This window comes from Brassica napus, chromosome C7, assembly GCF_020379485.1.
Source record: "Brassica napus cultivar Da-Ae chromosome C7, Da-Ae, whole genome shotgun sequence".
NCBI lineage: Eukaryota > Viridiplantae > Streptophyta > Magnoliopsida > Brassicales > Brassicaceae > Brassica > Brassica napus.
The window spans coordinates 43748760-43763291 of record NC_063450.1 but is presented as its reverse complement, the minus strand read 5'-3'; the positions used below and the strand labels follow the sequence as shown (position 1 = coordinate 43763291).

At 34.3% G+C, this 14532-nt stretch overlaps 1 protein-coding gene and 2 long non-coding RNA genes across 3 annotated transcripts; 2 read left to right on the top strand and 1 right to left on the bottom strand.

The window, feature by feature from the left end:
* Window positions 1–931: 931 nt before the first annotated feature.
* Window positions 932–6900, top strand: LOC106371816 (probable aspartic protease At2g35615). Its single transcript, XM_013811923.3, has 2 exons — window positions 932–2204; window positions 2727–6900. Exons 1-2 carry the CDS (start codon window positions 1375–1377, stop codon window positions 3148–3150), a joined length of 1254 nt encoding a protein of 417 aa, XP_013667377.1. The 5' UTR covers window positions 932–1374; the 3' UTR covers window positions 3151–6900.
* A 647-nt stretch (window positions 6901–7547) lies between these two features.
* On the top strand, window positions 7548–10653 carry LOC125589661. The gene is made up of 2 exons (XR_007325835.1): window positions 7548–8248; window positions 9000–10653. It is a non-coding gene; the product is annotated as an uncharacterized LOC125589661 (long non-coding RNA).
* LOC125589663 lies at window positions 10163–13907 on the bottom strand. Its single transcript, XR_007325836.1, has 2 exons — window positions 12024–13907; window positions 10163–10452 (listed from the first exon to the last, which is right to left on the bottom strand). It is a non-coding gene; the product is annotated as an uncharacterized LOC125589663 (long non-coding RNA).
* Between the last annotated feature and the right edge of the window lie 625 nt (window positions 13908–14532).

Genomic DNA, 14532 nt, shown 5'->3' with positions numbered 1-14532 from the left:
AAGCTGCGGCGACAACGGTGAGAATGAAGTGAGATAGATAGCCGATGTTGAGAACGATGGTTTGTTCGGAAATCGTGGGAATTCGAAATCGCCTTTGAGAGAGAACTGTTAGGGTTTCTGAATATCGCGAAAAATGAAACAAAAAAAAAAATCACCTTATATATTGGGTAAATAATCCGGTTAGCTTTAAAATTACATTGGTAAACTTTAAGGTTTGGTCCGGTTTAGACGACTTATTCTGGCTGATAATGTACAACAGACGACTTAATATTTAGTCGTCTGTTTTCAGACGACAAAATATTAAGTCGTCCTAGACCCTAAAATGAACCCCTAAACTAAAATGACTAGATTAACTAACTAACCACGTTATAAAATCAAATTATACTTAAATAGTGTTTACTATACACAGAAATGAACACGCATAAGTAATTTTAAAAATTTTCAAAAACGGTTTTAATGCTTTCCAAAATCTAACCCTAAGAACACATACAATACTACAACATATGTTGATGAAACATAAACTTAAGAATATCATGACTCACTACTTTCACTCATCTATGCTGAAAACAATTGAAATTTGTTATATCTTAATTTATACCTCCTAAGACATATGTTAATTACATAATTCCCATTTTTCACTTATCAAAATATTTTTTACAAAATTTTTAAATTATGTTTAAGACTAACTGTCCAGACGACTTTAAGTTAAGTCGTCTGGACGACTTATTTTCAAGTCGTCTAAACAGACGACTTGCGAGGGGTAGAAACGTAAAAAGAATTCCGTTTTTTTGTTTGGTCACAAGGGGATAGTTGTAATTTCAATAGCCTTTTAGGTTACTTTTGCCTTTGACCCAAGTTAGGGTATTGTTTTGGGTTTTACTCCAAGTTTTGAGTCACCCTTGGCAATTCTCCCTAACTTTTTTGATAAAAAGTGCTATACTATATATGTCACTGATTCATTTCGTTATTACCATGTTGTGTATATGGTTAGAGATCTAAAATATATCAAGTTATGAACTGAAAATTAAAACACAATTAAACTTTTTAATTTATAGTTTCATTTCTTAGAATTGAAAGTACTTGGATGTTAGTCAGATTAATAAAATTAGCTACAGTTGTGAAAAACTAGGCAATTAAATATTTGTAACCGTATAACCCGGTTAACATATTAACCACTAATCCAATCCATGCAGTGCAACACTTACTGCTAAAAAATTGTGTGCAGTTAAGTAATTAAGAATTATCATATGATAACCTAAAAGAAATCAATTACAATTCCACAGATAGCATTTCATAAGTCATATAAAATGTAGGTAATAACTCACTTTTGGAAGCATTAAACTATACAAAAAGTTGAATTAGCCTTAAAAAATCATGGTTTCATCAATTCCACACCTTCTCCTTCTCCTTCTACTTCTCCTCTTCACTCTACTTACTCATAACTCTAGCTTTGAAGATGATTTCTCGAATGAACAACAACCAAACGGTTTCTTCTTACCCTTCGAGTCCAATCTCTACGTTGAGATCACCATAGGAACCCCAACGCGAAACTTCAACCTCAAGCTAGACTCTTCTACACATCTCACATTCCTCGAATGCGACCCTTGCGATGATGATGAACACCAATGCTCCATCTCCGACACAACCCGACGCTACGACGGCAAATCTTCAACAACTTTCTCACCAATCTCCTGCACCAACTCTTCTCTATGTCCTCTCCTCTCCCCTAATGCCACTACCCATGATAACACAACAACAACGACAACATCCTCTCTGTCTCTTCTTTGCACTCCTTCCAACTCCTGTCGCTACGATGTCTCTTCTTTCAGCGCTGGCTACCTCGTTTCCGACACCCTCCAGTTGACTTCTTCCATCACCGACCAAGAAAACTCTCTCTCCATAGTTCGTGGGTTTGTCTTTGGCTGCGGGACTAGCAATCGTGTGACGCCGGAGGACGACGGTGGCGGCGTTGACGGGAGAGTGAGTCTAACCACTCATCATTTCTCGCTTCTTTCTCAGCTTCGCGTCACCAGATTTTCTCACTGTTTATGGCCTTCCTCCGCCGGCTCGCGTAACTACATTCGTCTAGGATCAGCGGCTGAGTTCGGCGGCGATATGATGTTGGTTCCGATGTTAGATACGATGGAGACGAACTCTTACTCGTATCACATTCCTCTCCTCGGGATCAGTCTTGAGGAACAGAGGTATGAACATATTTTGGTTATATTTTGTGGCATTTTTGGATCTTGGTTGCAAAAAAAAAACACGGTAGATTTCTAAGAATTTATTCATTGTTTACTAACATTTGTCAACAAATTATTTTTACAAAAAAAAAAAAACAACCTAGATCATGTATACCATTTTAGTATTTTACATAACCTAGCTAAACCTAAAGTTTGTGGTATACTGGAACATTTACAACCTAGTTGTATATTTAAAATGCAATATACCCTCTTCTCATTTAATAATCTTGTGATATTTACTTGTGGAAACCACTATATATTTAGGTTTCAATTTTTTTTGTTGCTTTTCATATAAATCCTGCATTATTTTTATAATTATTATACAAACACATGTTTTACCAAAAAAGAAGAAGTTATTCTTATAAACTTTATTTAGAGTATACATAAAACGCTAACGCGGATGTTAACAATTTGAGACTACCAAAGCCTCTTTTTTTTTCTAACTGTCAATTATATGTTTTCACGAACAATTTTTTTAACTAGAATGAGAAGCAACGAGACTAGTACAATAGCAGTAGACATTGGCACGTACTATACGCGTCTAGAGGCATCACTCTACGAGAAGGTGAAGGAAGAGCTAATGACGCTGATTGGACCAACGGTTGCATATGAAGTGAACGAACTAATGTGTTTCACAACCGAGGTTGGCTTAGAGATAGAGTCATTACCCATAGTCACTTTACATTTACAAGGGTTTAACTTCACGATCTCAAACAAAGGACTTTATCTCCGAGATAGCCCTTCTTCTTTCTGCACGGCTTTGGTCAGATCGACCATGGAGGATGAGGAGAAGAATGTGCTTGGAGCATCAGGACTTGTTGATTATGTAGTTGGCTATGACACTTCAGATAGGGTGCTGGCCTTTCAACAAAGAGATTGTTTGGCCGATTTTGTTGATGGTATTTAGTAGTCTTATTGAGTTTTAATTAGTCTCTTTATAACATAAATAATTGTTTATCTTTAGACATTATCGTTACAAGACATTGGTGAATAAAAAAAAGAAGACATTGGTGAATACGTATTGCCCATCTTGTGACGCAGAGTACTGAACATGACTATAAATTGGCGCAAAATAAAGACCATAAAAATTTCATAGATATCGAAGTTGAAACTTGAAAAAAAAATATGGAAGCCCCTTTTGTAACGATTCTCCTTGCATGCAGATGATGCTTTCAAACCCTCCTCTGCTCCGTGACTACATATATGTTACTCCACCTTCTACAAAATATAGTGAACAAACACTGTTTCATTCTTCTTCTTTTTCTTTTTTTTTTGAATTCAAGATTGCATCTACCCGTTAAAAGGAATTGTACTAATAACATAAAAAGAAGTACATTATTGGGGAAATTTATATCGGATTTTGATAGAAGATAAGACGAAAAATCTTCAGTTAAATAGATAACTAAAATTTAAGTTGTAGAATAAAAAGCTAAAAAGTTTAAGCTAAAAAACTCTTTTTTTTTTTGTACCTAAAAAAAAGCTAAAAACTCTTTCATGCTCATATCAATATTTTGACCATGAGATTTTGGTCAGGAATCAGAAAAAAAGAACAGGAAGATACAATATGAAGAGAGGATTTATTCTGCACTGGCCAAAATAGGTGGTCCGGAGTGTATTTTTGAAACCTTTCAGCACTTGTTTCTCTGATGAAAGCTTGTGTAAAGGTGTACGTATTTACGTACTAGAGATGCATGGGATCTCCAGAAGAAGAAGAAAATCATTATTTGTTTTCACATGAAATATTTAGCCTAGAAGAAAATATGTTTCGTGTAATTCAAATATGCCAGAGCACTTGTGAAGTTTAGCTAACGAGTAAAGGTTTAGCGAAAAGAAATATGCTTCATGTAATTTGTCAAATTATTGGATATGTTGTAGATATAAAATTGTCCATATAAACGACTCACGAAATAATTAACAAGTTAAAACAACAAATCACTTCCCTAGCAAATGATGAAAAAGTCGTTTCAATTTTTTTTTCTTTGCTTCGAAGCTTAGATATTATATGACCCGACCAATATACATGCAAGGAGATAAGATCGGTGCATTGTTGGCGGGCGGCCGCCATATCTTTTAGGTTCCATTTCTGGTTTTCCATTTATTTAACAAGCTTTATCTTATATACATATGTATATAATAAATGTCAAAAGTTCTGAGATAGAATGTTCATTCTTAATATTAGCCGTTTAATGCAATCCATACTAGTGCCTCACCATTCCTGCTTTTATATCAACGTTAACTAAACATATGAATTTTTTTTTAAACATATGTATTATGTTATGCATATATATAAGTAGTCCAATCTTCTGAATTAAAAGTAAAACTATATTTATTGATCTTTATCATTATCGACCAATCAACCAATCGTCGAACCCACTAATACCAAAACACCAGTTAATTTATGCCAATATTCTTTGAGCAGTAAGGAATGTCACTAGACCCACCGTAATTCAGTCTTTGAAGTTAAGTCCTCTTTATATATAAATAATTATTGGATAAATTTCTTATTATAACCATTGTTTTAATTATTATTTTTGACCAAAAGACCATTGTTTTTCTTTACCAAAAGACCATTGTTTCCATTGTGTTTTTAATTAATGTGAGGATTGAAATTAGAAATAATGGTCATGTATCTAAATGTCTACATTTTATGTCACCAGAAATTTTCGAACATGGTTATGTATAACTGACGAGCGTTATAAAATTTAAACACGAAGGTAAGAATAACTGCCAATATATGCACATAAAATGTAGACATTTAGATACATGAATATCTAAAACTTTTTTTCTGTTTGCAGAAATCTGTAAAATGAAGTACAGCTTTCAATATCTAATCCATATCTTCCATGATTTTTTTTTATATTCTAGTTATACGATTTTCTTGCTTTTATATAGCATATAAGCCAATCACCACTAATGCAAATAATTCTTTTGACTTCCAATATTTCTCCAAAGGAGTAAAATATTTATTTAGTTGAAAGCAGTGGGACCAATGTGCGCAGCATCATACACCCTCCCCCTTTGCATGAGGTTTCTTGAATTCTTATTTATGTGTTGATATTAATCTGTATGAAGTATAAAACTGTTTACAAATTCCAAGTATGAGATACGGGTAGATCAAATAACTAAGTTTTAAAACTTAAGATTCACGTGTTAATTCGATCCTGAAAATTGGGTCTTAAGATTATTTATGGGACTTAATAATGTGTTTTGATTTTTGTTTTGTCCACATATCTTTGGACAAAGGTCAGGAAAATATATTGACAAATGGGTTTCTTCTAAAGATGTAGCATTGTAATTTGGATTCGAAACCTAAAATTAAGTCTATAGAGAACTGCTCGAACAAGCCATGTATGTTGATGTTAGTAGTATTCTCTATATTCGTTGACTGCTCCGAATAAATTAAGGCTAAATAACCATCTAATAAGTTAGGTTGACGGAATCGATTGATATATAAAGATTTTGAGAAATGTACAAGATTTTGTGAGTGGATGGTGGAAAGGCCGTGCCGTGAGAAAAGGCCGAGTATTTTGACATAATAACATTATTGGCTTTATGTTTTTTTTTTTTTAACTGAACTTATTGGCTTTATGTTGAGCAGTAGAGCCACTTGCTTTACGAATCTTTACCTGATTGTCGAATATTTTATATCACCATATATGTGAATGCATATTATATTGACCGGATACGTTGTGCAGTTGCATCTCTCTCTCTTATAAATACTTCCTCTCGTTCCACTGCCTAAAACCATCACAAACGCTCATATGAAGCTTGATGGACATGCGTGCCCAACGGAGTAGAATTGCATGAAGTGGAGTAGAGTATAATGCAGCCAAGGATGACTTGCCGGAGCGTTGTTCATCATGCATAAAAAATATTGATGATGATGATGGTGATGAACATAATTCTGGCAAGTTGTCCTTCGGCTACATTTTGCTCTCTTCTACTCATGCAAACTCTCCATGGGATATTTTACCTTTTTTTTTGTTTTATTTCATTCTTTCAAATCGACGATTCGAATTGTACTAACAAGGCCTTGGTGTTGATCAGAACTCCAGCATCGGTATGAGTATAATTTATACATATTTTTTATTAATGGTTAATTTTTTTATTCATGTGAAGCTTAGCAAAGTTAAAGGAACTGTTTATTGGTATAAAATCAACTTCTTAAAGACATTTTTTTTTTGGACAACAAAGACATATTTTTTAGAGGATAAGATTTCATCTTTAATGAGCTAGATATTTATGATGCACTTGTATATAGAGTTCTGTTAATGCACATCTATATAGATTTATGATGCACTTGTATATAGATTCCACCACATGGATTTTAGCTTCATATTTTTGGGGATTTAAGATTAGTGGACAAAAAGTTTGGCTGTTCTTGTCTGTTTCTTTTCATCATATACAAATAAGTTGTCTTGCATGTTTTGACGAGCCAAAACAAAACCCTCAGGCTTACAAATAGGACAGTTCCAGCTATTGAGGGAACGAGCCTGCTTGCACTGGCCGTCCTAATCGATACATAGGTTTAGAATGTCACAGCATACATATTTTAGCAAAAACATAGTGCAGAAATGCACTGTTGTTGTTGGCATCTGTCCACTCCAAATCTCCGATGCATATGGTGTATTTGAATATTATATACCGTCAATTATCATCTCTTAGCCTTCTGTTACATATAAAACACAAATCAACCATAAATCGCAGGTTGATTTCTTGGTGATAAACTCAGATGTAATATTACGTAACAATCCAGAAAATTATATAAAGGCGATGAAAAAGGAGAAAAGAAGTGGAATATGTTGAAATAAGCGTTGTCGGTTTTAGGAATCTAAGGAACTAGTGGGCCGACAAAAAAGATTATGGTCAGGCAATCAAATCTTTGTACTAGGCATGGGCGTTCGGGTCTTCGGGTCGGGTTCGGACCGGTTTTTTTCGGATTCAGATTTTTTCGGGTCCTAAAGGTCTATAATTAAAATACCCATAAAATACCTGTAATTTTTCGGGTCCATATCGGGTTCGGTATTTAGGATCTGAAAAGGACATGATATACTCAATTCCATCAACTTTAGTTGAATATTTGTCATATATATCTAAAATTTTACAAAACAACTTAAATAAAACTATTAATAATTAAAATAAAACATTTTAAAATTCTAAATTTTACATTTTAAAGCTTTATATTACTTTAAAATTGTTAAAAAATAATAACAAATGTTGTTAACAAAAGATATTTCAACTAAATCATAAAATAATATATATAAAATAGAACACAAAAACATCATAGTTTTAGATATACATGTTTTTAAGTCGGGTACAAATCGGTTCTTATCGGGTCGGGTCTATTCGGGTCGGTTCTTTTCGGTTCCGGGTCTATTCGGGTCGGTTCCTTTTCGGTTCCGGTTCTTTCGGGTAAAAAAAATTTAGACCCAAAAAGTACTTGTAAATTTTCGGTCCGGTTCCGGATCAGGTATTTTTTGGTCGATTCCGATTCGGGTCTTCGGATCCAGGTTAAAATGTCCAGGCCTACTTTGTACGCATTTTAACACTGACACTCATCATCGCTTTCCTCTTTTAAATGTCTCAGCTTTTTAGTTACGTGCATTATCATCATGTTCCTATCGTATCCTCTCTTCTTTTAGTTGTTTTACTTGCATAATCTGCTGAGCATATAAAGAGCCGGATAGGACAAGAACAAAACGCCACGGTTTAGCAGGACATGCAAATTAAGCCCACTCTCACAGTCTCACTCATTCAGACTTGCTACTAATTTAACCTTCTGCCTGTTTCTAGCTAGATTGTTTCCCTATATATACGAGGTATTGTTGGAAAGAACCTATTTCTTTCTCTACGAACCTAAAACTACAAACTTCTATTATGTATACGTCTAACACGTTAGAAAAATGCTATCTTGAACACGTTATTAACAGAGAAATAAGCAAATCTTGTTATAGAATATCGTGTGAAGTACAGCGAAGAGGAAGATCAATGTATCTTTTTGGCAGGTTACTACTACTGTCCAATATTACTTTCGTCTCTACTAACGTTAATAGTGGTTCACGCACATGGACTCATACGGTCATACCAATTTCTTTATTTTAGTCGATATTTTTGTTTGTTATGCGTGCAAATTGAGTCTCCATAAGCAAACAAGTTTCGACCTTATCCTTCTGTGTGACTAAGACCATCTCCATCCATTAGAGTCCCTAATGGATTCTTAAGATTAAATTAGTGTTTATTTTTGTGATTTGAAAGCTTTAGAACCTTTGTTAATCTATTTAATTTTTTTCATCCTCCATTGGGAGAATCTCATAGAGGTTCATAAAAATTAATTTTTTTTAAAAAAAATTTTAAGATTGAATGATTTGAAAGAAAAGGATACATAATTTTTTTTATTAAAAATGACATAAAAACATATTACAAATACAAATACAAATCGTAAACGAGAAAAGCCAATTAGTTGAAATCTTGATTTGTTCCAATTTTTTGCCATATATTCTCAACCAAATCCGCTTTCAATTGTTGATGTGTTGGTTTATCACGAACTCGGTTCCGAATGCTCATCATATTGCCGAGATTTGAAGGCATATCTGTAGAATACGTGAAATCCACTTATGAACTTCGGTTTGAATCCGGATGTGCGAAAACTAAAATATCAAACTGAGTGTACCCATCTCGTTTGTCTTCTGCTATCATATTACGCAGAATGATATTTGTTCTCATTATCTTTCCAATTTTTATTTTATCCCACAAAAGGGCTGGATTTTTGACAATGGCAAATCGAACTTGCAAGACCCCAAAAGCACGCACGACATCTTTACGTACAGCTTCTTGATGTGTAGTAAATAAGGATGCTTTCGGACCTTGTGGAAGTGGAATGGATTGGACAAAAGTAGCTCATTTTGGATAAATATCATCTGTGAGATAGTAAGCCAAATTGTACTCGTGTCCGTTGACAATGTAATTAACTCTTGGAGCTCGACCTTGTAATATATCATCAAAAACCGGTGATCGATCAAGAATATTGATATCGTTTAATGTATCTGGAGGTCCAAAAAACGCATGTCATATCCAGAGATCTTGTGAAACTACAGCCTCGAAAACAATGGTTGGCTTTCCTGATCCACGTGTATATTGACATTTCCATGCGGTCGGACAATTCTTCCACTCCCAATGCATACAATCAATGCTTCCTATCATCCCGGAAAATCTGCGTAACTCTCCAATATCGAGTAGTCGTTGAAGATCTTCTGGTGTGGGTCTTTTTAGATACTCATCTCCAAATAAATTTATGATTCCTTCAACAAAATGTTCCAAGCATAAAAGCGCGGTGGTTTCACCAAGTCGGAGGTATTCGTCGACCGCATCAGCTGGGCAACCATATGCCATCATACGAATTGCTGCTGTTGCCTTTTGTAACGGAGAGTGACCGAACCTTCCAGTAGCATCTCTTCTTTGTTGAAAGTATGATATTTCAGCGGAGATTCGATCAACAATACGCATGAACAAGGCCTTGTTCATTCTAAAACGACGTCGAAACATGTGAGACGGATATGTTGCATCTTCGCTAAAATAGTCATTCCATAACTGCATGTGTCCTTGTTCTCGTTGTCTTTCAATGTAAGCTCGTTTCTTTTTTTACCTTGATGCTTCTTGACGATTTTCATTACGAATTAGGAGATTTTCGAATTCTTGATCGAAAATTTGATCGAACTTTTCATCCATCATGTCCTCAAAATTATTAGAAGAAGAAGCATCCATTTAGAAAAGTAATTTTGAATTTAGAAATGTTTTGAAATTTTGGATTGGTGAGATGATAAGAGAAATTTTGGATTTGTGAGATGATAAGAGATAAACGGGAGACACTTGTTCTTACAAACAAAGAGAAAAAACAAAGTATAATAATGAGACACTTGTTCTTACAAACCCAAACCGGATTGGTGAGATTATAAGAGAAATACAATATGTTTGAACAAATGTGTTTTCTGTGAAACAAATGGGTTGGACGACACACAACTTATAGAAAACATAGCTCAAGAGAGAATTTTTTTTTTTTTAAATTGAGACAACAAAATCTTGGCTTATTGTGTCACATGTCTTCGGTCTTGGCTCCTTCTGTCACAAGTTGTGCTTGTCTTGGCTTATTGTGTCACAAGTTGTTTACGTATTGGCTTTATTCTGTCACAAGTTGTTTACGTCTTGGCTCCATCTGCAATATACACAAGCAAAACGTGGTGAGTCCCAACTAAATAAAGCACGCATCAATTCATGAAATACAGATATAGAGACAAAAAAAACATCACCATTAACATCCATTAACAAGTCTCAATTCATGAAATACAGAGACATCAAAAGCAGAACCATTAACATCCAAAGCATACATACTCGACTGAATTATAAATTCAGAGACCAAAGACGCAAATGCAGTTAACTTAAAGACTCGACACAAACAACCTAAAGACACAAACAGCATACGGACTTGGCAACCAAAGACTCAAACTAACATATCATTAATAAGCTTATTTTTAAGGCAATTTCAAGTTTACTTAATGGCTCAGTCATGGCAATTAGGCTCTCAAGCAATTTTTGCTTGTTAAGAGTTGCCTTCAAAGCAAAATCCTTCTGCCTAATCTCCCAAAAGCTTTGAAACTCCATCCTATGCTTCTCTTCCTCTTCCAAAGTCGCTTGCTTGCTCACTGACTTTTTTCCTTTTGCCTTTACTGCTTTAACACCTACTGGCCGAGTCATTGCTTCATCATCTCCATGGCTTACAGGCACTGAGGTTGATGACTGGTCATCCAACTTTCTTCTTTTTGAATGAACTTTATCCTTAGTTGAAGAAGCTCCACTCCAATTCTAATCATGGCGAAGCTCCAACTATGCATGCTCTAGTGTGAACTTCACCTTGTAATCATTGTAGAAAATCTCGTGAATCTCGTGAGCCATTTTCAAAACGTCATGCTCGTTCTGTCCACTCGATCTCTGTTTCGTTGCAGCTTCATAACACCTAACAAAATTACACATGCCCTCATTAATCTTTCCCCCACCTTTGTTTACAGTGTGTTGTCTCTCTCTTTTGCAAACCAGCCAGCTTTGGACTCGCAGCAAAATAAGCAGCAATTCGTTTCCAAAACGCAATTGCTTTCTGCTCATTTCCAACCAATGGATCTTTGGAGGTGTTCAACCAAGCACTTATCAGCACCCCATCTTCTGTTGGTGACCATTTTCGTCTCTCTTTACGGTCAGACACGATCTCTGCATCTTCGTTGCCATCTTCAGTCCATTGTGAACCGAAAATAGTGGCATCCGACGCAGAGACAAACTGATAAAGCTCACGAGGGACATACTGATAAGGGTGTTGAGTGTTTGGTTGTTGACTGTTTAACAAGTTTTGAAAGCTACAATGTTGAGTATAAGGATCCATAAGAGATGGAAATAGATTTGGAGAAGTTTTAAGTTTTTGAAGTTTTAATGGCAAGTTCTGGATCGAGCCAAGGTCAACTTGTATAGGTGTTAAAGTTTTTAGTTGTTGAAGTTTTAATAGCAAGGTTTAATGTTGTTAATGTTTTTTAGTTGGAGAATCAATATCTATACCTAAAAATCAAACAACCACACAAAGAAAATGTAAATCACGCAATCAATGTCTAACAACCATAACCTAAAGCACGCAATCAATATCAAAACAAAAGTCCATTTAATTCTCAACCATTTACTAAAGCAGGCAATCAATATCTAACAACCATTAAAAGAAAATCTACTTAGACAGAAAATCTACTTTACCTCTTCTCAACTGTGAAATGAAAGACAAAAGCTTTGATGTGATCATGTACGTTGAGCACAATTCCGTTGCCTTTCTTCCACGCACATCCTCAACCCTCACACAACCAACAAACAAAATATAATTAAAAGCTTGTTCTATGTAAAGAGATAAACGAAACACTCAAACAGAAAACTAAAACAACTTCTAGTGATCATGTGAAGCACAATTCAGATACTACCACAGAGCCTTAACCAATTTTATTAAGACTAATAAGTAAGAACTTAAGCATATCGATTTCCACAAACAATCATTCCACCATCGCAAACATTATACAAAACAGAGACTACCACAATCTAGATAGCACCACAAAGACTAGTAATCTAACAGATTTCACCTTCCTCAATATTATCAAAAAATCACCATCGACATCAGTTTTAATTTAAAAGTTATTTTTGAAAAGACAAAGGATGTTCGAACTTATCTTGCTTCTTCTTCTTCTTCTTCCATCTAGTATGAGTTTCGTCCTTCCCTCCATCCTTGCTTTCTTTTGAAGCTTCTATCTTCTGACCTTCATCATAACCTCTGGAGGAAGAAGACAAAACAGAGGATCACGAACAGGGAATGGGAGATACACCAAAATCGAGACATCAGTAACATAAAGATCAAATCAAAAGGATGATTTCTTACTGATAAAGAGATCAAGACGATCTTCCAGACGAGATTCGAGAGAGAGAGACGACGAGGTTCGAGAGAGAGACGAGAAGGTTCGAGAGAGAGGCGACCAGATTTGAGAGAGAGCCGACGTAATTCGAGCGAGAGACGACGAGGTTCGAGAGAGAGATGACGAGGTTTGAGAGAGAGACAACCAGGTTCGAGAGAGGGCCGACGAGATTCAAGAGAGAGACAACGAGATTCAAGACAGGGATGACGAAATTCGAGAGCGACGACGGAGATGTCGAGAAAAGGAGAAGTCGAGAATGAAGAGGAAAAACTTCTGATTTCTCGCGACGAAGGAGAGAGAGAGCAATAGATGGGCGGTCCAATGAGAAGGCGACACGATAGGGCTTCTTAACAAATCTAAAAAGCCTAGTTTAGGCAGCGGTTCCTCATTTATTTGGGCTTTTCGATTTAATTTTTTTTTCACTTTTGTTAGGAACCTTATGTTAAGGACTCCCGATGGACATGCTCTCTTCTCTATATACATCTTTACGTTTCGACCAATACAATGCAATTACGTATAATTCTTTTTCTACGGGGACAAATGACACTTGAGATTCACGTTGATCGTGACCAGGCCTCCAAGGAGAAGCAACTAGCGCCAAAAACAATAGAAATGGATACAGACTTACAGAGTAGCAGCTGTCGAGTTTGTCGGGTCTATAAGTAAAAAACATATCCCTACAGAGTAGCAGCTGTCGAGTTTGTCGGGTCTATAAACTTAGAGTATTTAAGAACCGGTTCTTAGTTTTTTTAGTTAAAAGTTAATAGACATGTTCTTATATTCCGCTAAAAACTTCACCCTAAGAACCCCCCATTAAACAAGCTCTTATTGGATTGTTTCTAAAAAATAAGTTCTAAACAGATAAAATATTAATATTATAATACAATTTGTGCTTTTTAATTAAAATTGATTTTCTATAAATCCTTATGAGAAGTGAGGGAAGATTAAAATCAATTTTAATTAAAAAGCACAATTTTATATTTTAATATTAATCTTTTACTTAATTAAAAAACACAAATTGTATTATAATATTAATATTTTAATTTTAATATTAAAAATCAATTTCCCACTCCCTAATCACATCTTTGAATCTTATATATTAAAACAGAAGTCACAACCTTGATTCATGTGTGATTTTTTTAAAATGGACCTAATGGACCTATTCCTATAAAGTCATGTTACATTTAATCTCTAATCTTATCATTTAAATTTTGGGCATACCAGAAATTTTTATTGGACTATCAATAATTGGATTCAAACAATAGATGATCCATTGGATTTAAAGATAGTATAAATTAAATAGATATAATTTAATGTTGTAATACTATACTTCTATATGTTAAATATTTAAATATTTATCGATGTTAACTTTTAAAATTATAAAGTTTTTTTTTAAATAACAAAAATCATATTATCTAACAATGATTAATCTTTACTACCTTAAACCAATGAAAACAAATTTTAAACTATATAGTCTATTTTAGAAATTAAACAAAAACTAAATGTTTAATTATTTACTCGATAATATACATTTATGAAGCGAAAAGTTTAATTTTTTAAAAACTTTCTAATTTGTGAAATGTTACAATATCTTTGAATATAACATAAAATAATATTTTACTAATCGTTATATATATAGTTACGATTTTAATAATGAAATAATAATCCGAAAATATATATATAGAAGAAGATACAAATACATGTGAAAGTTTGAAACAATTTATTCAATCAAAAAATATACCATAAAATTATTATGTTTTAAAAATTGATAGACACATATATATTATAATATATATCAATTTAGAATT

Excerpts from the sequence above, each read along its gene's own strand:
- LOC106371816 (XM_013811923.3), top strand. The coding sequence starts at position 1,375 with ATGGTTTCATCAATTCCACACCTTCTCCTTCTCCTTCTACTTCTCCTC. Across the intron at positions 2,205-2,726 it reads ATCAGTCTTGAGGAACAGAG|AATGAGAAGCAACGAGACTA; the intron begins GTATGAACATAT and ends TTTTTTAACTAG.